General features: G+C 34.4%; 2 protein-coding genes across 5 annotated transcripts; one reads left to right on the top strand and one right to left on the bottom strand.

The window, feature by feature from the left end:
- The first annotated feature begins 2,464 nt into the window (after window positions 1-2,464).
- LOC142537299 (inositol 1,3,4-trisphosphate 5/6-kinase 4) lies at window positions 2,465-16,626 on the top strand. 3 transcript variants are annotated; one of them, XM_075642846.1, is made up of 13 exons: window positions 2,466-2,718; window positions 3,436-3,471; window positions 4,252-4,450; window positions 4,863-4,889; window positions 5,055-5,149; window positions 7,102-7,170; window positions 7,755-7,957; window positions 8,772-8,934; window positions 13,344-13,457; window positions 14,242-14,304; window positions 14,550-14,695; window positions 14,801-14,933; window positions 15,450-16,626. In XM_075642846.1, the coding sequence occupies exons 1-13, from the start codon at window positions 2,581-2,583 to the stop codon at window positions 15,597-15,599; spliced, it is 1,536 nt and encodes a 511-aa protein (XP_075498961.1). In that variant the 5' UTR covers window positions 2,466-2,580; the 3' UTR covers window positions 15,600-16,626. The 3 variants fall into 3 exon arrangements, with proteins under 3 accessions (XP_075498973.1, XP_075498961.1, XP_075498967.1); XM_075642852.1 differs by having other exon boundaries at window positions 2,467-2,718; window positions 8,781-8,934; XM_075642858.1 differs by lacking the exon at window positions 4,863-4,889 and having other exon boundaries at window positions 2,465-2,718.
- LOC142537281 (U-box domain-containing protein 35-like) lies at window positions 16,438-21,087 on the bottom strand. 2 transcript variants are annotated; one of them, XM_075642837.1, is made up of 12 exons: window positions 20,810-21,087; window positions 20,345-20,463; window positions 20,136-20,254; window positions 19,385-19,608; window positions 19,254-19,305; window positions 19,002-19,117; window positions 18,859-18,917; window positions 18,472-18,573; window positions 17,979-18,395; window positions 17,082-17,837; window positions 16,821-16,914; window positions 16,438-16,718 (listed from the first exon to the last, which is right to left on the bottom strand). In XM_075642837.1, exons 1-11 carry the CDS (start codon window positions 20,994-20,996, stop codon window positions 16,828-16,830), a joined length of 2,238 nt encoding a protein of 745 aa, XP_075498952.1. In that variant the 5' UTR covers window positions 20,997-21,087; the 3' UTR covers window positions 16,438-16,718; window positions 16,821-16,827. The 2 variants fall into 2 exon arrangements, with proteins under 2 accessions (XP_075498952.1, XP_075498944.1); XM_075642829.1 differs by having other exon boundaries at window positions 18,859-19,117; window positions 20,810-21,085.
- Between the last annotated feature and the right edge of the window lie 1,791 nt (window positions 21,088-22,878).

Below are 22,878 nucleotides of genomic sequence, written 5' to 3' on the forward strand. Positions count from 1 at the left end.
GTCCGGAAGAAAACATTCTCCCTCGGGCTGGATTGGTGATCAATCCACGAGATCGGAGGAGCATTTAGCTTCAAGTGTAGCTTGAGCCACTGAATCCCGAGTCAAGCCCACAAGGACACACCACAATTTTTGTATTTACTATGGACTATCTCGATCTTTGGTTTTTTCTGAGCCCGTTTACGAAGAAGGCCCTAAAATGAGTCTATGATTGAGATAGTCCATGATCATTGTAGTTTTTCACTATTTTCTCCAGACACCTTAAGTGACACGATGAAGAAAAAAAACAAACATATGCAATGTTTTATTCTAATCAAAATGAAAAAAGGATAATTCCTGTTAGAAATCTAATTGACTGTTGAAAGATAGAACATCTATATATATAATTGGAGTGGTGAACAAACATTTTTTAAATTTAATTAATATCGGAGGCAAAATTTCTTTTTAAGTATAATGACTATTTTTAGCTATGTTCAAGCATTAATGACAAAGAATTATAATTCTCTGATTTTTGGTTGTTAAGATACATAGTTTTGTTCACAATTATTTCTTATCTTACTAATGTGAGATATAAAATGTTAATAGAAAATATGAAAATGGGTCGAGTTTAGTGGCCAAGTTTAACTCGACCTCGTTTTAAACTTATCCCAACATGGTAGGTTTAGACTCGGTCAAGTGGGTCCACAAAGCATGTCCAAGGCGATATGGATTTGATGGTTCCGTCCTGGATCCGTCCCGCAACTCTATATATATATATATATATTTATTTATATATACTTATATTATTAAGATTAAGAATCCATTCATATTTTTTTATTGAATAATGAATAATATACCATAACCCCTAATTTTAATTCATAATATTTTAATTTTATTTCATTACAATGTGTTTAAAATGAAAATATATATTTATAATTTCTATTTTGTTATGAATTGAATATATATTAATATATTTTAATTTGGGATAATAATTTTTTGTTTCTAAATATCGTTAATGAAAATTTGGAAAATAATTTTAATATTATATTAATTTTTAAGCATTTTTATTGTATAATGACCGAAATTCAAAATTATTTAATTTTAAGATAGTCCAACGTGTCTAACGCAATACACAGGATAAACCTCCAAGTTAACGCAATAACATGTAAATCACGCTAGTGAGACAAACTATACTGGGTAAACTCGGTACAACAGGCTCGCATCAGAAAATGTTGGTAAAAATATCGAACTAATAGATCACTGATCAAATACTCACATACTCAATTAACTCAAATACCCTCTCATAACATAAATATATTATTTTAGTTGAGATAATAATTCGTTACAATTGAATATTGAACCGATATCTCGTTCAAACTTTAGAACTTTGGTGCAAAATCATTTTGATTCATCAACAATACTAACTGTAGGAAAAATTACAATTTTAATCTTGTAAGTTGACATATTTTGAATTTTAGTATTAAAACTTGTCAAAATTTGGTTTTCATCTAGTAACTTGTATTTTGTTTTGGTTTAAGCATATTTTTGTCTGAACCGCTAAATCCACCAAATATTGTTTATTTGACATTGATATCCTTCTACGTGACTCAAGAGACAATAATAAAGTTTGTTTTACACAAATTCAAATATACATAAAAAATAAAGGTAAACAACAAACCTTTTTCTTATAATTTTAAAATATTGTTGTTTTGTTTTATTTTTATTTTTCTTTTTAAGTAGATGAATTTTAATATGAGCAATATAAGTTGTATTTACGTAAGATAAAATATGTCAAATAAATCATATTCAATGAATTTATAGATATAAAAAAGGAAAAATATTTCAAATTATTGTATAAAAAAACCAAAATTTTATAAGTTCGGAGACCGAAACTACTAAAATTGTAATTTTCACTAGGGGTGTTCAAATTTCGGATAAAACCAAAAAAACCGAACACTGAACCGAACCGAAAACCGAATTTTATAATTCAGATATAAATGTTAAAATCTAAATTTATTTGATTCGGTTTCGGATTATATATGTCAAAATCGAACAGACCGAAAAAACCAAAATTTCATTAAATTAATAATTTTATTTTTATTATATATTTTTTGAGATGCTATCAGTAGTGAATTATTTTGAATAATATTTAGTTGATTGTTATTTATGTAATTCGTTTAGACTTTATATTTAAATGTTTTACTAAGAAATCACGTAAAAAGATAACATATTATATTTTACAATATATTTATCTTATTAATTTAAATAATTGTATCAAAACGAAATAACCGAACCATTTCGGTAGAAAACCGAACCGAAGAATAATGGTTCAGCTATCGAATTATATATTTGTAAAACCAAAAAAACCGAAATAAAAAATCGAAAATCAAATCGAACCGACCGATGAACATCCCTTAATTTTCACCAACGACTGTGCTGCATAAAATTATTCTTATAGCAAATATATACATACAAATTACATTTTTTATAAAAAAAATCGGCTGTCGTGGGAGTCTCGGAACTCGAATCATACTGTCTAGACTCAGCTTTTAATAGACGAAGATAGCATGCAAGAACAGAGTCTACGCAATAGAGCAAGAAACAATGGGTGGAGTGAGGGGAATTCTGCTGGATTCATCCGTGCTTTTGCCCTCCGATGATGGCGATTTTAGCGGAGAAGCCTCGCTCCTCCCCGGCGCCGATTATGTGCTTCGTAAACTACGCTACTCCAAGATCCCCACGGTATAATTTTTTAGCATTCTGTCAAAAATTATCACTACTCATTATGTAGTTTTTGCTAAGATTTTGCATTCATGCATCGACTTTTTTTGTTGTTCTTGCGAAATCAGTAGAGTTTTTGCTATGTTTAGTTGATGGGTTTTGTGTTTTGATGGTTAACATGTTTCATCGTGGGATGGTGCGCTTCGATATGTTTGTTTTTTTCTTTTCCGGAGATCGTGTTATATGGTATTTTGTATTGCTGAGATGTGCTAAGTGGTAGTAGGATGGTAGTGGTCATTGGGGGTAGGGGCGGGCTTGAATTTCATTTTAGGGGGAGGCAAAGAGTTGCATATTTAGAAAATCACAAAAAAATTTAATCTTTTGATGGAGTTGGGCACTGTCCTGTTCCGTTCCTTCCTGGCAGCGGTAGACAATATACTTGGAGGGTCAAGGAGTTTGATTGACGACTTTCTCATATTAGTATCTGTAAATCAATTACTCCGCTCACGAGGTTGTTGATTTGTTCAAGTTTTGAAAACTCTAACTTGATGTCGATTCCTGCTCTGTTGCGAAAGCACTGTGAAATTTCAATTTTACAAATGACATTTAATTTCTCAACCTTTGGCTGTTCGTCATAGTGAGGTGAGATCGCAGTAAACATCCAAATTAGTGAGCATTTGTGGCTTTTTGTGTTTTAGTTTGTTTTCCTTTTCAGGAAGTTGATGCCTTTTTTTTCAGGGTATAGTTCATGGTCTGGATCTTGCAAGCCCAAAGGTGAGGTTACTTTATTATACCACATCGAAGATATGATTTCTTAGTATGATACTACCCCAAGAAGATTGGTTCTGCTAATATAATTTGCACAAACTGTACCATCTTCAGGAAAAATAATAGTTGTAGCTAAGATATTTTGGCACTGCAGTAAATAAATCGCAAAAATGTTAGCCAGTGGAAAACATTATCTCCTGCTTTTGGGTTTGCTGAACAATTTTAGGTATCTGAAGCTTTAATTTGTTTTTTACGTTTACAACATTGTCAATATGCTTATGCTTGCGCGTCTTCTAAATTTTTAGTAATTCTGTTTTTTTTTCTTTCTGTTTTTTTAATAAATTTATATAAATCATGTAACAGCTTGTAAGTTAATGAACAAAGGCAAAATCTTTAGCTTAGCTTGATTAAGAGTCGAGCCAATTTGAGCAAGTTTGATATGTTCGGATCAGACTCGAACAATATTCAAGATGGCTTAAAATTTTCTAGAAACTGCTTGATTTTTTTTAAATACTAAATAAGAATATGGACAGTGTATTGATATTTTCAATAATTTTTTGTAAGCTGCAAGTTTCAAAACTTCAAACTTGAATAAACTTTTATAAGACATGCTTTAAAGGTTATAGCAGTTTCTCCCTGCATTTATTTCTGTCTTTTGCTTCTCATAGAGTAGGTATACTGAAAAATATCTTTGGGGCCATTATTTCTTTATATCACGAAGTCTATTGACTTTTTATGTTTCCGAAAGTGGGATTCCTTATATACTTTTTATTTGTTTTGCTGCAGATATATTTTCTTCAAGAGACAGCTCAAGTCTACTCCTTTGATTGTTTTGTCTTCAGCTTGACATCAGAGGATGATATATCTGGTGTGGTTGCTCACAAATGGGAGGACAATGGAGGGGCTTTTATTCACGTAGTTTCCAATTACAGAGAGGAATTCAGTCACAAAGGAAGCAGATCTGGCTGGATGAAGGTTATTGTCGGTAATTTTATTAATTTCTCTCCCCATTAAAGGATAAATTTAGAAGTTCTTGTTTGTTGCATGAAAAATGTACCTATCCTGATGGATTAATGAATTAATGAGGTATTGTTGATTGGTATAACAGGGGTTAACTAATTCACTAATGATTGTTTTGAGCTCTTCTTTCTTGTTGGTGCTTCTGTAGGTTTTTTTTCTTGCATTGATGAGTGATATGTTTGTCATTGATAGATGCAACAATCCATAAGCATAACATGATATAATCACCGGAATTTAAATTTGTAAAATCAAAAGAGCATTCCCAACCCCTACTATATGACACAAATAACTTAAAATGATCCCCTTTAAAATCATTCGTGTTATTAAGGAGTTATATTTTACAATCTTACGTCGTTTATTCTTTTTTTTTTTTGAAGGATCTGCTGGAAGAAAATCGTCCAATGGTAAGCTTGATCACATTTTACACCTCTGATAATTCTTGTTATTTCATCATTGTCTCAAGATTATCCGACTTTCATGTGGATGCATTTGTTCCGGATGTTTGGGTCTTCATCTAGCGGTCGAAAATTAATTTTTTTCCCTAAAAATGAGCTATACTTTCATTACAGATGCTGATTCTATTGCAGCAGCTGGGATGTTAAATATATTTCTTATTCACAAGCTTGAAGAGCTGCTTTTGTTGATCTGCAATTTGAATAAAAAGGTAGTTGGATCTTGTTCTTTTTATATGATTTCAACCTGTTTTTAAAAGTTTTGTATGTAGTTTCTGCAGATTTACATGTATTGAAGTACTTTGGGATTATTTCATCTCATTGCTGTGAACTTAATCTTACATGTAATTCGTTGTTGCATGGTACATCCTTTGCCCTAGAGCTCTCTCAAATTCAAATTTAGCTTTTGAAGACTTGTGGGATGCATATGAACACCTCTGTATTACAACTCCACAGTCAGTTATAGACCAGTGTGATTTGATACTTCATATGTAAAGTCGTCGCTTTATTCTGCACTCATTGATGTGTGCCATGCTAAAGCACCATGCACCTCAGTCCTATAATTATTATAGTAGAAAATTTGTCAAATAGAAGCCACAACTGTCAGCTGTAAGATGCAAATTGGTGAGGCTTTGTTACGAGTTGTTGTTGGAAGGCCGCATGGTCTTGTAATTGCCGTCTGATAATATATGGCTTTTGCAGGTGTTCGAAAGAGACGAGGGAACATTTTAAGAAGTGAGCAACATTTTATAGCTCATGCGAAACTATATGGTCAAACTAAGTTTCATGATTATGTAATGTAGCGTGTACACTTGTATAAAGATTTAAAAATTCATGTTTGATATCTTCACTAGACTTGACGGACATTCAATCAATTGTGGCTTAATATTATTCTTTGTACTTGCACTCATCTTTAATAGATAGGTTTCTCTTTTCTTGGTTTTAATTGCATTGACAAAATTTATAATATAGTGGTTGTAATGTAACTTTTAAATGATAAGATCAAACAAAATGTTATGAATCCAAAAAATTATGGGGTTTTCATAGACAAATGGTATTTGGATGTTAGGTAGTGTTAACTTACTAGCATATGGTTTTTATGTGGTAAATGATCGAAATGTGATGGTATATTGCAAAAAATTCGAGTCCTACTGCTATTAACAACAATTACTTTTGGTACAACTGTATATGGTTGCTACTTATATCAGTGTGAGGGATAAAATCAGATGTTCAATTCTCATTCCTGGACCGATGGTGGTCTATGTGGCTATCGTGTGACACATAAATCAAAACATGATGATAATGTTGCTTTACTGTTTAAAAGATATTAATTATTACACCTCTACTAATAGCTATAAATTCTGATACAATAGCATGCGATTGGTTCCTACATTGGGAATTTAATGAACTTTTCATTTTTTATGCAATGCATACACATGCCTCAGTTGACTTGAATCCATACCTTAATTCTGGGAATCATCTAAATCTTTGAGCTTTGTCAATTGACCACTCATAAACTCAACAATTCTTGTTTCCTTTCCTTCTTCCCCTTTTATTGTCTTTCCTCTTTCAGGGCAGAAATTCTCTTTCTTGTCTAATGCGCATTTAATATGGAGGCGGTCAGCTATTCTCTACTTAATAAGTTGTGAAACTAGTAACTCAAGAGAAATAATGTTAAGCAGACATATTTGTCCAATGGTACACAAAAGTAGTTAAGGCTCAGTGATTGGTGGCCCGCATATGTTTATGATTAAGTTTAGTTGTTTCTTTTCCTTCAATCTTCTTCCATAGTTTTAGTTCATCTGTTCATGTTTTATTCGTTCTTTAGTTTATATCCTTCCAGTGCTGGTGCATTTGTATTTGAGAGGGGATCTCTAATTTTTTGCATCATAAATAAGCAACACTCAATATTGCTGATTCTCTAAGCTTGTGGAATCCCTGTGACATATTTGGCTTCATCTTAACTTCTATTGACCTGCATGGCTACACAGATAAACCATTTTTAAAGTTTCATTTACTAACTTTCTTTCTTTAAAAGGACTGACTGTTTAGATTACTTTTCTTGTGTTTCTAGTACATGCTTGTTTGTTAAATGCTTGAGTTTGTTATCTTTCAAAACAACTTTCTTAAAAATTTATCCAATTCAATATCTTTTGTCATGCAGGCCATGAATGCAGAGGCCTTAATTTTGGGCTATGCAATGAAACCTTCTCGCGAAGAAGACTTTGCAAAGGTAATTTTATTTGGCATAACAACTGCTGCAGATATCTTGGGAACTTGATCAAGGGTAGTAAAATGAATTCTATGACTCTCTGAGCATAAACTTTTTAAAAAATAACACAAATTGATTATGTCAAATCAGAAGTCAAAGTCAACACATAAAATGTTTTATTTGATTGCCTTTAACATGCTCCTTATTTTCTTTAAAGTAGACATCAACCCAGAATATTGATTGAACTTGTCATTTGACCATAAAATGTTAGAATTGTTTCAATTTTTGAAGTGAGAGTGAAGTTTGAACCGAAGATCACCCTTAGTCCCAGATAATAAGTTATTGCTTGGAACTGCTTATGGATTTACTCTAAATATATTTATTTGGACTGAATGAAACGCATTATTTTAAAGCTCTTTTTCCATGTTGTCGGTAAATCCATAGGCTCCTGGAGGAGTATTTTCAGTTGTCTTCAGTTTTACCTTTTTCCAAATTTTGGTCCTATTAGGTAATATAATTAGGTCATGTGTTCTGCTGATAACGACGGTTTAACCAGAGATTCTCACTCCAACCAGAGATTCTTACGCCACCTCTTTAATATGCAGAGAGGCGCCTTTCCGTTGTGTCCAACGCCAAATGGACTGATTTTTTTGCCTTTTAGTTACGAAATTCCCATATTACCTCAGTTGCAAGAAGTTGACGCAGTTCTTCATAAGGCAACTGATGAGATATTGGCTGTGGACATGAGCAGTTCGTCAGAAATCTGTAACAATGTTACTTTCACTAAAAACTTGCAGGAGTTGCGAAGGTAACTTTTTGTTATGTTTTTTTTTATTGTTGAATAGCCATTAGCTTACATGGTAGCGACCTCTGTGCATGGAACTCATTGCTAGAGGCAAGTGATTTGCTGGCATCTTGCAGCCATTTTCAGGATATTTCTAGTTAAAACATCTGGTTCCTTGACTTCTTCCCCTATCTACTTGCTGTAGCACAATTGCAGTTTCCAGTCTACAGTGGTCAGAATATTCTGTATTCAAATTCCAGGGTTGTATGCTATTCTAGAGTAAATTTAACTAGGCTTTATATGTTTTACTTATGGACTCAATTTCTTTACGATTCGAGGAGAAATAATCCTGTATGTGATTTTTATCTTGGGTGGCGTATGTTAAATTTCCCAAGTTAAGAATGGACTCATGAGTTGTTTGTTGTACTCTCTCGAAGATGTAGTGGATTCCTGATAGAGTTCAGTATCAGCTCGTAGATACACAAATTTTCACCGGCAGTTAACGCATACAAATATGTTTCCTGGCTGTGACGAGATCGTAGTGATATTTAACGCTAGGTTGGATTTAGTTTACACATCTTAATCTTACGGGATTCAATTTAGAGGCGCTACTGTACTTCGTCCGGGCTTTTCCTTCCATTTCTTTTCGTACTTTCTGCTCCTTCCACCTTTTTTTGTACTTTCTGCAATTTACCACAATAAGTAGATATACTTAGTTAGAAAATTTCCATGAAGATGAAAGTAAAAGGAAACATTGACTCATTGTTTTGTGTCCGATCCCATATAGTTTGTTATTAAATGAAATTTTTGTAACACATAGTAAGGATTCTTCAATAAGGCTTTGCAGGTGTATTGAATGCCAGCTGAATTGTTGTCTAATCGACCCATTTATCAACATTTTCCCTGTATTGGATCGGCTGAGAATTCAACAGATTTTAATTGGCTTGGAAGCTCTCAACATTCAAGGCCGCTGTAAAATCAGAGCCCCTAATTTTCTCAAGGTCATTTATAATTTCCATACATCTTTCTTTAATGTCATTTACTTACTGAGATGAGGGTATTGAAATTTTGGTACTGAGATTGTACTCTAATAAACTTCAAAGGCAACTAGCATTGTTCATTCTAATTACACTTTGTTTTTTTCCCCTTAAAGATAAAACACCCCTCAGTAACTGATAGGGTTGCTTATTTGAAATAAAGCAGCAACACGAGAGTAGGACTAGATCAAGATCTATTGAAGAAAGCTATTACAAAATTTGTTAGATGCATATATGGGCAATACATTCTATCCATTGTACATAACCTGCGAAGATGGTCATTAAGCATGTCTTTCATAGGAGTTTGTACCACATTGTTAGAAGCATCATTGGATTAGGCATTCTTTATGGCATTTCCTTCATGGGAGTGCAATGAACAGTTTAATCCGTAATGATGGCAACAATCTGACTTAAAATGTATCATAGTTTCATAGATCCAAATGAGCTTGTCCTACCTTGATGGATAGCAAGGGAGACCAACAAATCCAACTCAAATGATCGACCCAAAAAAATGATACTTCTGACACAATCCTTATTCTTGTAAAATGCCAATAGTTCTGATGGTAGATCAGGCACAAGCAAAGTCGCAACGAGCGAAATTAACCAGGTCTTGATGATCTCTATCGATGGCACCACTAGAAGACTCCATTCGGTCCCCGAGCACCCATCAATGTTAAGGTCATAAAAACCAAAAGGTGGTTTTTTCAACTCAATATCTAAGATTTGATATCAGTGGTAGGAAAACACATGCTCCAATCCCTAGCAACCCCTTAGTAGCCTCCGCATTAATTAATTGTGGATAATTTCACAATAGCAAATAGAGAAATGTAGAAGCAAACTACTAAATGACTCAACTACCCAAGATTCTAAATTTTCGATGTTTTGAATAATTATCAGCAGTCCAGAAAATCAAAGAATCAACAACGGAATTAACTTCATTGATATTATCTAGCGCGCACCCACTCGACCCCAACCTGCCATACATCTGGGACTCAAAAGCCACGCACAGTCGCACATGAAAAGTCGAGCAAAATTAACCTAAATGTTGAGCCACATCTTCAAAAAGCAAGAGGTGATCAAAAGGTTTTTCACTAAAGTAGCACTAAACAACAATATGCCAAAGAAATTCCTCGAACCTTAAGAATTTCATCCACCAGGAACTTACGAGCCAAAAGTCTCAAACAGAAGGAGAGTGAGAAATTAGAGTTTTCGTCCAACAGAGAATATTGAAATCATCCCATACATCTGTCCTCATTCCCATGTGTTCTACCAATATCCTCTCAATCCTTCTAAAATAAATTCAGCAAGCATCACGAGGACCCACGACTAGAAAAAAGGCGAAAAAGAGAGCCATATCTAATCCTTAATCAAATCAGAAGCTAATACTATCCTCTTCCAACCATCCAATATCACCTCTTGCAATGGCTCGAATCTGTAACATACATTGCCAAATCATGAAATACTCATTTTGTTATTGATGGACAAAAAAGAGGTAGAACAAGAATAGTTCTTTTTCATCAATTCTGTCTAAAGCAAATTTACGAGTCGATTTTGAATCTACAACTTAATAATGAATGCTTTGAAGATACCCTTCATCCAGCGAATAACTATACCTCCTCCCGGTAACATACACTAGATCTCTTCCCAAGAAATACAATGAAGAAATTTTTGAGAATTTGAGGAAATCCACAATAACCGAGCATAAGTCATTCACGTTATTGAAGAACAACTCCAGCTCCTGATAGCTCAAAAACTCGAAAGGGATAGTTGGGAGGGAAAAGAACACACTTTTGGATCAAATAATCTTGCTTCCTCGGGGAAGGATCAAAAGCTCACATCTCATAAGTTCAGATGACAGAGAATATGCAGATTTTCTTGGAGTCAAGGCACCCCTAGGTATTTGATAAGCAAAGAGCTTTCAAAAAACCTAATAATAGCATGCCTTGGAAGATAATTTTTAGTAGAATCATTAAAATCACCTTTTGCCTCACTGATGCACCGTTGCTAGCAAGATAACAATTAGTGAGGATAAAAGTTAGAGGACGTGACAAGGCTAGGTTTTGAGAAGACAGATGGTGGGGGGATTCTTCCTTTAAAGATCTTTACCCGCCTTTATTTCAGCTTTCCGCGGTTCATATTATGCCTATTTCATATTTTGTTCACTTTGACAATTCATCGTCTTCCCATTCACGGGATCTGCATTTTCGAAGGGTTGTAAGAGATGATGAGTTATTAGAGTTGGCTGAGTTATTTGGTGAGTTAGATAGGATAAGGTTTATTGAAGAGATCGATGATATCCGAGTGTGAAGTGGGGATCTTTCTGGTCTTTTCTCAGTCAAATCTTTCTTTGCGTCATTTTTTTCCCGAAAGTAGCTTTCCTGTTTTTCTATATTTCTATGTTATTTGGAAGGTTCCCGTTCCAACAAAGATCCAGGTATTCTCGTGGACAATGATCCTAGGTAAGTTGCCGACCTCGGAGATGATACAAAAGAAGTGGCCTCAATTGCCATGTGACCAAATTGGTGTGTGTTGTGTCAGAATGATATGGAAACACATGATCATATGCTCATTCATTGTGCATTCACAAACGGCTTGTGGGCTAGAGCTTTGAAAGAATTGGATTTGGTTTGGGTGGTGTTGAAGTCAACGAAAGATTTATCACTATGGATCTGGGACGGCTAATTGGCGAGAGATGAAGAATTTTTTGGCACGTGGTGATTCACGACATATGTTGGTCAATGTGGCTAGACATAAATCGAAGAATTTATGAAAATACGGAAGACATCAGTGGCGAGTGCTGGGATAAAATCAATATCAAAGTTGTTACGTGGATTGGTACTCATGAAGAATTTAAGAATGTGTCAATCTTAGATGCATTGAGAGACTGATCTTATGTGTATAATTGCTAGAACATGATCTTATGCAGCTTATGTTGATAGTGAATCACTAGTCCACCGATTGTAATTAACATCTTTTAAATTATTAATAAAATATTTTTTCTTATAAAAAAATTAAAAATAAAAAACTAATCAATACTCCTTCACCTTCTTGACACTCGGACTGAAATCATTTAGGAAAATGATGACATCATCTGCACAAGCTATACGGGTAAGAAAAGTAAGATACTCTTTGATTAGCACAAAATAAAGGTTCAAAGCACCAAGAGAGGTGCTCGGCTCCAACAATAAAGGGGAAAGGTGTCTTAACAGTTAACCCCCTTTGGCTGAAAGAACTCCGCACCATTGATGTTAACTGAAAACCGCATTTAGAGATGCATTGGTTAATGAGATCAATAAACGCATTAGAAAAACCAAAGACAGCCTGCATTTGTAAAAGAAAATCCTACCTCACATGGTCATACGCCTTCGCAATGACAAGTTCAAAAGAAGATTGCCACTGCGAGTGAGATAATTAATCTTAAGAATCAGCTCTTTGGCATGCAAAATAATATATTCTATGAGTCTACCTGCCTTAAACCCGCTCTAAGGCGAGAATATAAAATTTCCTAGAAGGCTCTACAACTGCCAAGAAATAAGCTTTGTAATTATTTTGTTGGATTGTTGGCCTAAGCTTAAGTTTCAGTTTGACTACACTATCTGCATGCATTGAGAAAACCACCTCCGTAACCTCATCCAGAGACAAAGTAGAAGATGAAATATCATTATCTCATTCATTATCTTTAACTTCAATAAATAATTAAATAGAATTTGGACACAATTATATGTAATATAAGGGTTTTCCATTTTACCATGTATGTAACGAAGGATGACCAAAAGGCATTTAGAATTTCTTTTACTTATGAAGGAATATTATTCCAAACCTATAGATTGGATCTTCTTTTTTACATTTTCATCCTGGTGGGAGGTGATTATGTGTATCATGTTTTCCTAGAGTTGAGAACTGTACTTACGACAGAATTCTGCACCTGTCAAAAATTAGTTTACTAGTTTACTTATCAGCCATAATAGTTCATGTTGTTCTGTCGAGGTCAAAATAGTTGTAAATCCCATGATTGGTGTATCCAACTTGTACTTTGATATTTGTGCTGTTTCACCTTAGATTTAATTTTAAATAAATTTATTATACAGAATGAGGTTACCGAAGTCAGAAATGCTCTAAATGAGGTTACTTAATTCAGAAATCCCCTAGTCCAGATACTGATATGATGCCAATTTGTGAACTATAAATGCTATATTAATGGGTATATTGTCCAATGAAAGAGAGTTACAAAAACAAATGGAAGAAATATGTCTTTTAGGGTCTAAAGACAAGTAATTTGTATCAGCTATAGTGCCTAAAATTACTGCACGTTTTTTCTGAAACTTTATGAAGCTTTACCAGCATTCTTGTTCATTGAAGCAACCAATCTTCAGGTTGATAGCTTGGATGTGCCAAATTTGGAACAAAGGCTAGCAGAAGCAAAGTTGTCTCTTCCAAATATAGTTAAACCTCAAGTTGCTTGTGGTGTAGCTGATGCTCACAGTATGGTATGTTCATATTTTGCACCAAGTGTTTCAAGTTATCAGAAACTAAAGAATTGAAGTTCACCATGTGATTTCAATTGGTTCTTTAATTTGATTTGTTGCATTCGGCACCAATGACTTGTGCCATTTTTTCTTCTTTGTTTTTGTAAAAAGTTATCTTATGGCACAACTCATAATTTATGGGATCTGAATCTTATTCATAAAAGGTCAACATATTCTGTGCCAACAAGGCATGTGCTTTGGCTCAAGTGTGCAGCCCTTGCAACTAAATGCTAGCCAAAGTACAGCCCCATGGCAAGAAAGTGTGCCTTTTTCCAGGAAATCGGAACCTTAAAGATTCAAGGCATGCCTTAACTATTGGGATTGTGGATTCTTAATGAAATATATTGTAATATTAATATACATTTACTTGTTGGATGATGAATATCTATCTTATTTTTATATTTTTTATAAATGTTGCACGATATAATTTTTTCATACAAGTGATTAAGGGTATGGTGATCAGGAAACTATCATGCCCTCGTCATACCTATCAGGCATACCCAATAGGTTTTCTATCCTAGGTCATTATCTCAAAGTGGAACAGTGGAACATTCTCACACAACACCTCTAAAGTGTACATATGAATTTATTCAGATTTAAGAGAGTGGTGAAGGAGCATCATGACCGAGTAGAGCATGATTCAGTAACTTTTGGTTGCTGGACATTTTCTTTATACTTCTCATATTTTGTTGATTCTTCTGCAGTTTACACTTTCCCCGGTGATTTTTTATCTTTTTGGTTGTAGGCTATTGTTTTTAAGGTAAATCATTACAAGGATCTCACTGTTCCTCTTCCATCAGTGGTGCAGGTCAGTGGCTGCGGAGTTTTGGTTAAATAGAATTTTTTTTGCACTTATAATTATAAATACCAGTAAAAAATGCTATCCTCATTTGGGATAAAGATGAGAGTATATTGGCGCCCCATTCCAATACCAACTATATGGGTTTTGGTTTTTGATTTTAAATTAAACGTCGAAGTTTGCTGAGGTACATCCTATGAATTTTTCTTCTGGTTATACTGGCTCCCCTCTAAAGTATGTTGTGAAATCAACAGGAATACGTGGATCATTCCTCTTTGCTCTACAAATTTTATGCTTTGGGTGGGAAGGTTTTTTATACAGTCAAGAAGTCGATTCCCAACACAGTTACATTGATGAAATTATTTGCTGAAAATGGACTGAAGCCGTTACACTTTGACAGGCACTGCCAATTTCTGTTCTCCTTGGTTTTGCTGTTACAATCCCAATTCTTATTTTCTCCTACATAGAGCTCTCAGGAAAAAGTTGAAAAATCTTTTCTTTGCAGCTTGAAGTCTCTGCCCACTGCTAAAGAACAAATTAATTCTGATAATCATCACATTGATTTTGAGCTGGTCACTGCTGCAGCAGATTGGCTCAGAAGAACCCTCGATCTTACAATATTTGGCTTTGATGTTGTTGTGAGCAACCTTTCTTATTCTTTCGTTCTGTCCTACAGCCATTAAAATGGACACCATATGTTTTCCTCTTTCTTTTATGTATATCTATGTGTATGTATGTGTGTGCCTATATATTAATGTATATACGTACGTATGTATGTATGTATAAACACTAAAAGAAATGTAGGAAATGACCTAAAATTCTGTGGAAATTAGAAAATTTTTAGAAATCAATCTATTTTCATTCCGGGCTGTTTCCAATTATTTATCATAGTTTCTACCTGGCCTAGCTATATTTTTGTTGTGATGAAGTATACCCAACTCAAGAGGAAGAGGTTTCCACTTGATCTTATTTTGCTTACGTGACTTTAAGGTTACGATCTTATAAATTCATGTTTAAGAAAATACATGATGGACAACTTGGTACCATTTACACTTCTTCGGGTTCATAAATCTCAATTATTTCTGAATATTGCTCAAAGATCTTCGGTTTCTTGATTATTTAATTACATTTTCTTTTATTTAATGGAATCCCAGGTTCAGGATGGCACAGGCGACCATGTCATCGTGGATGTGAATTATCTTCCATCGTTCAAGGAAATCCCTGATGATGTTGCAATCCCTGCTTTTTGGGATGCTTTGAAGGAAAAGATAAAAAAGAGTAAACTATCTACAGAAACCTCTTAACTTTCTTCATATTATCGTATGATCGATGCAGCAGATGTGAGATTTCATTTTGGGTTGATGTGAAATATCGTAAAAGTCTGTTTAAACTTGGGATTATTTTAAGCTATACTAGATGAAAATTTGCGGTGCAAGTTCATTAACACTGAATTATATAAATTTGACATGATCCAATGGGTACACTTTCATGGGTCTCAGTTTAAGTTACAGACGACACAGTGCAACTAGCCAATGCAGTGCATGTCACCGTGTGTTGTATGTCAATATATCAAACATTAGGGCCAAAGAGGACGGATTAGTTGCTTTAGGGGGCAAGATGCTTCATATCTCTGTTATTATGAATTCACCAGCATGTTTGGGAAACATTTCTTGAGCAGTTCTCAAATTTCGTTGTGTTATTATAGCAACTTTACTTCCTCAAATCCAAGTGTTTAAAATGAAGTCGAGAGAATCGTTCTATTTATCAATATACGGTGATCCATATGCATTTAATGTGAGATCCATATGACCTAATAATTATGTTTTGCAAGGTATATCACATCCGGCGCAAAAGGCGCAAAAGATACGTAGCGTAAAATGATACAGTTTTAGCAACAATTACAACCCTCTCTACCATGTGCTACCCAAAGGGCCAGATAAATATGGCCTAAAATGAAAAATTAACTCACTTGTCACACCAAGCCACACTTAAAAACTTCACTTGGGGTCACAAATTGACTGAAATCATTTTCGTAATTCTGAATATGCTCTCTTTTTATGTTGTGTATATGCATGAAGTTAAAATGCATACCATGAAAGCCCCATACTAACTATTTACAATCAGAGTGTGACTGCACAAGCATAAATCAACGCACTTAATTTTATTCCAACTATAAACAAAGGCAATAATACAAAGGGCTTCTGCTTGTCCAGGAACAAACATCAACATCTCTAGCTAGGCCTGTATTGCATAAAATAAGCTTCATAGCCTTTGAGCTCGAGCTCGAGCTCGATTTTATCTAATATAGTTGTGTCATAAATAATACGAAAATAACAAATAACAAGGCGATTTGACTATTGGTTGTCTGTCGATTGTTTTCCAAGATTTTGTCTATTTTCCTTGCTAACTTTAACCAGTAATCTCTGTGGAGAAACGTGAAAAAATGGAAAGCAAGTTAGACGTCCTTCATCTTTGCAGACACTTGCTGGTTTTGAAGATTAATTTTATATCATATGAACATATACCTTCAGATCATAGCTTTTCTGGTAGAGATGCATAACTTGAACAGTCTTTTGGATTGCTACCTTCAAAGTGTGGTTGAGGGTCACTCTTGATTGGCTGCATAATTTTTTACATTTTAAAATGTAAGTTAGAAAACAAACTAAGTTTGCTAAATTTAGATGTCCCCTAATTTGATTGAGAAGAATCATATATTTTTTTGTAGAATTTTCCAAGTATAGTCAGTTGTGAAGAATTAAAAGTTGTAAGTGGTCCAAGTAACTGACCTTATTAGCAGCAGCAAGGTCGTGATTCGGTGGAGCTGCACTTGTAGCTACCAGAAACTGAGTCATGTTTTCTTCAGCAAATTCTCTCAATCTATTAAGCTCTGGTAAAACAATCTTGCCAAGGTCCGGTCTATCTTTCCGCCTTAGTTCTGCACATTGGATTGCAAGTTTTGCCATTGTTGAGGCCTCTTCCACAGGCCAATCTGGAACTGAAGAATCCAACATCTCCGCCAATGTCCCCTTCTCAATCGCACGTGCAATGTGGTGAGTTAAGCCCATTGCTGGTTTTGCAGTTAGTATTTGTAGAAGCACGACCCCTAACGAGTATATGTCAGATTTCACTCCAAGCATGCCGGTTTGCTGATATTCAGGATCTATATAGCAGAAAGTTCCAGCTGTTGATGTCATTCGGTATTGTGTTACATCATCTGCTACATTAGGAGGAACGAGTCTTGCCAATCCAACATCACCAATTTTGCTCACATAGTTCTGGTCTAGAAGAATGTTTCCCGGTTTTAGGTCTCGATGGACCAAAGGCTCTGGCTTTGTCTGGTGGAGAAAGTGAATGCCTGTGGCTATCTCTGCAGCAATTCTAAACCGAAGTTGCCATGTGAGGGGGCGAGTGTTCTCTCTCCTGAAAAGACGATCATCCAAGCTACCGTTGGCCATATACTCGTATACTAAACAGCCGTATTCGGGACAGGCTCCAAGAAGCAGGACCATATGTGGATGTCTCATGCAACTTAGCACTTCAACCTGCATTATAAAAATATTTTTTTGTTAGAAATGAAAGAACTTGTTCTAGAATCACCACTATATCATTAAAATTATAATAGATACTTCATATGTTTATTGGAAAATGAAGCTCATTTGCCATAGTACTTTGTTAATCGTTACCTCTTGTTGAAACTGCGATCTTCCTTGAGCAGCATCGGGACGCAAGACCTTTATTGCCACCGGAGTATGATCAAGGTGACATTTAAAGACCGGGCCATAGCCGCCTTCACCAATTTTACGAGATTTAGCAAAATACTCAGTAGACTCTTCGATTTCTTCAATGGTGTATCTTCTGTATCGTAATGGTGATATACTTATTGCTCTCTCCTCATCTGAGTCTTGAATTGCGTTCATTTCTATGCTAACTCTTTTTTGGGACTCCATTTCTGCAACTCTCTGAGCTGCTTGAGCATTCTCCATGGCTACTTTATACTTAGCTTTCTCTTGTTCAGCAGTAATTCGTGCTGCTTCTTCTGCCAGTCGAGCGTCTTCTAGTCTTCGTTCTTCTTCTAATCTCCACCGATGAAGCTCCACTGCCTGTATATAAAAAAGTTTTAAAAACCTATACGTACTGAAGTAAAATAATCAAATCAAATGCCCTTTATAATACAACCTTTTGTTTAGCAGTTAAAGCTTCCTTACATGCAGTGCTGTACATATCCATAGTTTTCTGCAACTCTAGTTTAAGCCTCCTCATTTCGGCTTCGACGTCATCCTGGATCATTATTAGAAATTAAAGATTATATCTAACATCAGAGTCAATAATAATGAGATTATGAAGTATATATGACACGATTTTATGGTTGTAGAAGCTACTTCCTAAAATCAACTGCATGTGGAGTTTCAGTCTTGTAAATCTAGTTTGTGCATGTTGTATTCTACTTTATACTATTTGGCTATTTCTGTTGTTTATTATACAACAACGATGAAACAATACAAACAATGGTTTTTGATTGTGAACATCTACCAACATCAACGATCAAGAATCAAAATTACTTACATTTTCGAGCGATGATGATGAAAAATCAGTGAAAGAGTTTAATTCACTCCCCTTAGCCCCTGAGCGGATTGATCCCAAGCTACTATCAGAGCTGGTTGACACTCTCGAGGTCCGACATGAGTCAAAGTTATCGAAAAGCACACCTGAAACTCGATCTGTGCTTGGCCTTTCAGAGCTTATGAATGATATATCAGTATCAGCTTCTGAGAGATCCCCTACCCACTTTCCTGTGTACCCTCTTCCCCTTAGAAATGGAGACCTGTATAACATATGACCATGTGTGTGTATGTGTATATATATATATTAAGGAGTTAGTTCATCAAGATATTGTAGGATACTTGAATGGTATGGAATATTTTATATTCCTATATTAAAAAAGAGGGACAAAATATTACTTGACTATATCAGTGTCATCAACTCCTGACTTCCGCGGTGTCTTTTCTCCCCCTGTTCAACGTTTCATGAGCTTTATCTACCCAGTAATCGAGAAGACATAACATTGTCTATGAGTCAAACAAAGACGAACCTCTCGTACTAGGCAAACGCTTAGGGTGTTCGTCAGCAGTGGTACTATTACCATTAGCCTGCCCCTGCATTTGGTGTATTTGAGTTGCAAGAGGGGACGTGAATGGCGCAAGACGAGAAGCGTTTCTCACGGAGGAGATCTTCGATTTCGATATAACGTAAACTGTACAAAAATCCGGTGCTCTCTTGGAGACACTGGTAGGGATGTCTACCGTTTTCAATCGTCTGTGAAAACAAAAAAATGTTTTTAGTGAGTGATTACCACTTACCATAGTTCATACAATCCATCCCATAAAGCTCAGCAACGTTTAGTCCTTGTTCCTAAATGAATCATTGCACAGCCTTCGATTAAGCAAGCACCTCGGCTTTGAAGAATGAGTCTTGGTGTAATTAAAGAATCAAGAAGACCTTTACGCGTGCTTTCTAATAGTTGTTTCGAGTAATACCATTTACCACTTACCATGATTAAGCCGTGCCTTGGTCGTGGAGCACGAGTCGTGGTGTGTTCAAAGGATCAAAAGCCCTCTAAACGCTATTTAATACAGGGATGATGAAATCAAGGAGAAATGCTATGTAAGGGTCATTCCTTTAACTCATAGACGAATTAACTATTTGTTGTGTAGCTGTTCAATAGTTTGTAGAGTATATTTTGGATGATTTATGATTCATTTTCTTTAGATAATGTGATCATCGGGTATAATCCTAAAATAGGTTGCGGTATGACAGATATCGACACAAGACCTGGAACTTACTTGATAAAGCCATGTCGGGAAGCGCCAAGAACTAAGTTTTCGATTGCACCATGTGCAACGTATTCTGTTATAGCTTTTGCTACATCGGTGTCCTCCAGCACCACATCAAAGCATTGTATCTGTTGAAAAGAACACGAACAATTTAGATTACCGCATACCAAAACTATATCACTAGTGGAAAACCAAGAGCAGCATTGATTCCAGCTTACATCTTTCCTTGTGCAGAAGCAATGGAATGTGAGGAACAGCTCCTTGGTTTGCTTTTCCAGAACTTGCTTATAGGCATTTGTGGCTCCGTTAAGATCATGAATCGCATAATTGTTCCCAACTGCATTCAACATAATTAAAGAAAAGTCCCCTTCATATTGAATTAGAAGAATTGCTAGCAAATATTTACGGTCAAATCAAAGTATTTTCTCGACCACGCTAGAGAATTCGAAAATTCTACTTGGGGGTGAGGCAGGTGAAGGGAAAGCAGCGAAACTTAAACTTTTTTTTTCTTAAATTACGCTTAAAAATGTAATATATTTCGCTTTTTTTAGATCCGGGCCTGCTGCAGATGCTACATGCAATCCAAAGAAACAACAGAATCTGATATAAACCGCATCGAAAACATAGGATCAGTGAGGAAAAGTACGAGGATCGGAGTACGTGCATGAACATAGTTAACATACGTGAAACCGACGAGGATCGCTGGACGACATGAATGAGTATGATAGTTTGGCCTTTGGTGAGGAGATTCTCTATAGCCCATTTGAGTGCATATTGGCTGCCTTTATCTTTGTCTAATGCTACCGCAACAAGGCCATTGCGGCCACCCTTCTTCCCCATTGTGCTTCCCTTTGCACTTGGAAGCCACATTTTCACTCACACATATTATTTTTAACTTTTTATAGAAACTTTCACACACTGAGTAAATTAATGATTTTTATTTGGTCTTTTTTTCTTTTGGCCAGGAAACTTCTGTTGATTCTTTAATTGGATATTTTGTTGGTTGAGTTCTTGGACACCATTGAAGAAAGAAGCCAATAAACGGTGAGGCAAAAAATTCTCATTTCTTTGCATGAGTGCCACTAGTTAGACGAGTGACCATAAAATTAGTAGGACGACTGTCATATTTGGGATATGACAAATTTTAATTGAATTTGTATTAAAAATATTAATAGCATTTTAATTTTGTTTACTAGTCTCTGTGGTTACTGTTATGGAGGATTAATGTGTCTGAAGAATAAATTTGTATTAAAAGTTATTTACCGTGTAGAGGTAAAAACAAAACGGTCGATGGAAATTTATTGCGAGTTTATTTATATGTAAGGCATGGATCATATAATTAGCTAACCAAAACGAATAATAATAGAAAAAATTAATGTTCACTAAAAAAAAACGTTTGTTTAGCTCTGGTTTTTTTTTTTTTTGTCTCTAAATTGAATTTCTCCACGATTTTCGTAATACCATGGACAAAAATTAACATGATTTTTAAAACTGCGGTAAAAATAGTGACATATTGAGTATGTCATCGCCTTTTTTCTTTGTGCCAAATTTCATACATTTTAATTTCTATAATTTGTGTTTTTGTCTAATTTTGCATAACTGGTTATTGGCTTAAACTTTATAAATCAACGCTTCAAACACATTTTTAATATATACTAGGTAAAGATACGTGCGACGCACGTGAAAATATATTTCTATTATCAATAATTGTTGTTAAAGAAATGAGATCAGAAGAGATTAATTTACAAAAAATTATATATTAATGATTTCATGCTATATTAGTCGATAGAAAATGAGTAATGCTACATGTACAACCAAATTTGTATAATAATTCTTACTATTCAAAAAAATCAATACAGAAATTTCTTTTATCAAAATCTCATGATAAATTAAATATAAAATCTCATTAGATAATAATAAAATCTCACGATATAATTGTTGTAAATATCGCAGTACGATATATTGGTTGTACCTTTAGCATTATCCGTAGGAAATTCAATGTAATATAATTTGTACTACATGTATTATAAAATGAGTGCAAAATATATTTGTTTAAAAATTTTATGTGTTATAAATCTAAAGTTATTCTTGAATGGAAGGATTTTAATACATTCAAATGTATTTTTGTTATTTAGAGAAGTAACATCATAAACTTCAAATCCACTCATTTCATGTTTATATAGTAGTATTTCATGTTAATTATGATATTATTTAAGTCCACCCAATAATAATGTTATTTGAAATTTATTCTACTTTATATAAACAATAATATGTAAATAAGTAATGTGTAGATTCAAGATTTGATATATTGTTTCATTGTTAACAATAAAATTATAATTCTAATCCATAAATTTGAAATCAATTTATCCAAGCGCAATCTAAATAAATTAATAATTGTTGAAAAACATAGTAGTAATAAATATTATAATTTTGTATAAATTAGACATAGGAGAAAATATAATATAAAATTGATATCACAATAGTTATTAAAATTAAATTTGAGAGAAGAAAATAGTATAATACATAATGTTGACCACTTATTTTACCACGTGTTATTGATTTATGAAAAATAAAAATATAATATAGATAATATATTCTAAACCTTAAATTAAATTATTGTGTCAAATATTTTCTTCTTTTATATTTTCAATTTATATTGCTTTCATGATTTTTTTTGTCATCGATTTTTTCTTCTCTGTGAAAAACAATATTCTCGCCATCTTCATTAGCAAATCTTATGAGAAGAAATATA

The sequence above is a fragment of the Primulina tabacum genome, chromosome 1, assembly GCF_025594145.1.
Source record: "Primulina tabacum isolate GXHZ01 chromosome 1, ASM2559414v2, whole genome shotgun sequence".
Classification (NCBI taxonomy): Eukaryota; Viridiplantae; Streptophyta; class Magnoliopsida; order Lamiales; family Gesneriaceae; genus Primulina; species Primulina tabacum.

Bases quoted from the DNA above. Each gene is read 5' to 3' on its own strand.
- LOC142537281 (XM_075642829.1), bottom strand. From the start codon at position 20,996: ATGTGGCTTCCAAGTGCAAAGGGAAGCACAATGGGGAAGAAGGGTGGC. The intron at 19,118-19,253 runs GTAATATTTTGT...TATGTTATACAG, and splicing joins GATGACACTGATATAGTCAA to GTCTCCATTTCTAAGGGGAA. The intron at 17,838-17,978 runs GTAACGATTAAC...TTTATAATGCAG, and splicing joins GATCGCAGTTTCAACAAGAG to GTTGAAGTGCTAAGTTGCAT.
- LOC142537299 (XM_075642846.1), top strand. From the start codon at position 2,581: ATGGGTGGAGTGAGGGGAATTCTGCTGGATTCATCCGTGCTTTTGCCC. The intron at 3,472-4,251 runs GTGAGGTTACTT...GTTTTGCTGCAG, and splicing joins TGGATCTTGCAAGCCCAAAG to ATATATTTTCTTCAAGAGAC. The intron at 8,935-13,343 runs GTCATTTATAAT...ACCAATCTTCAG, and splicing joins GAGCCCCTAATTTTCTCAAG to GTTGATAGCTTGGATGTGCC.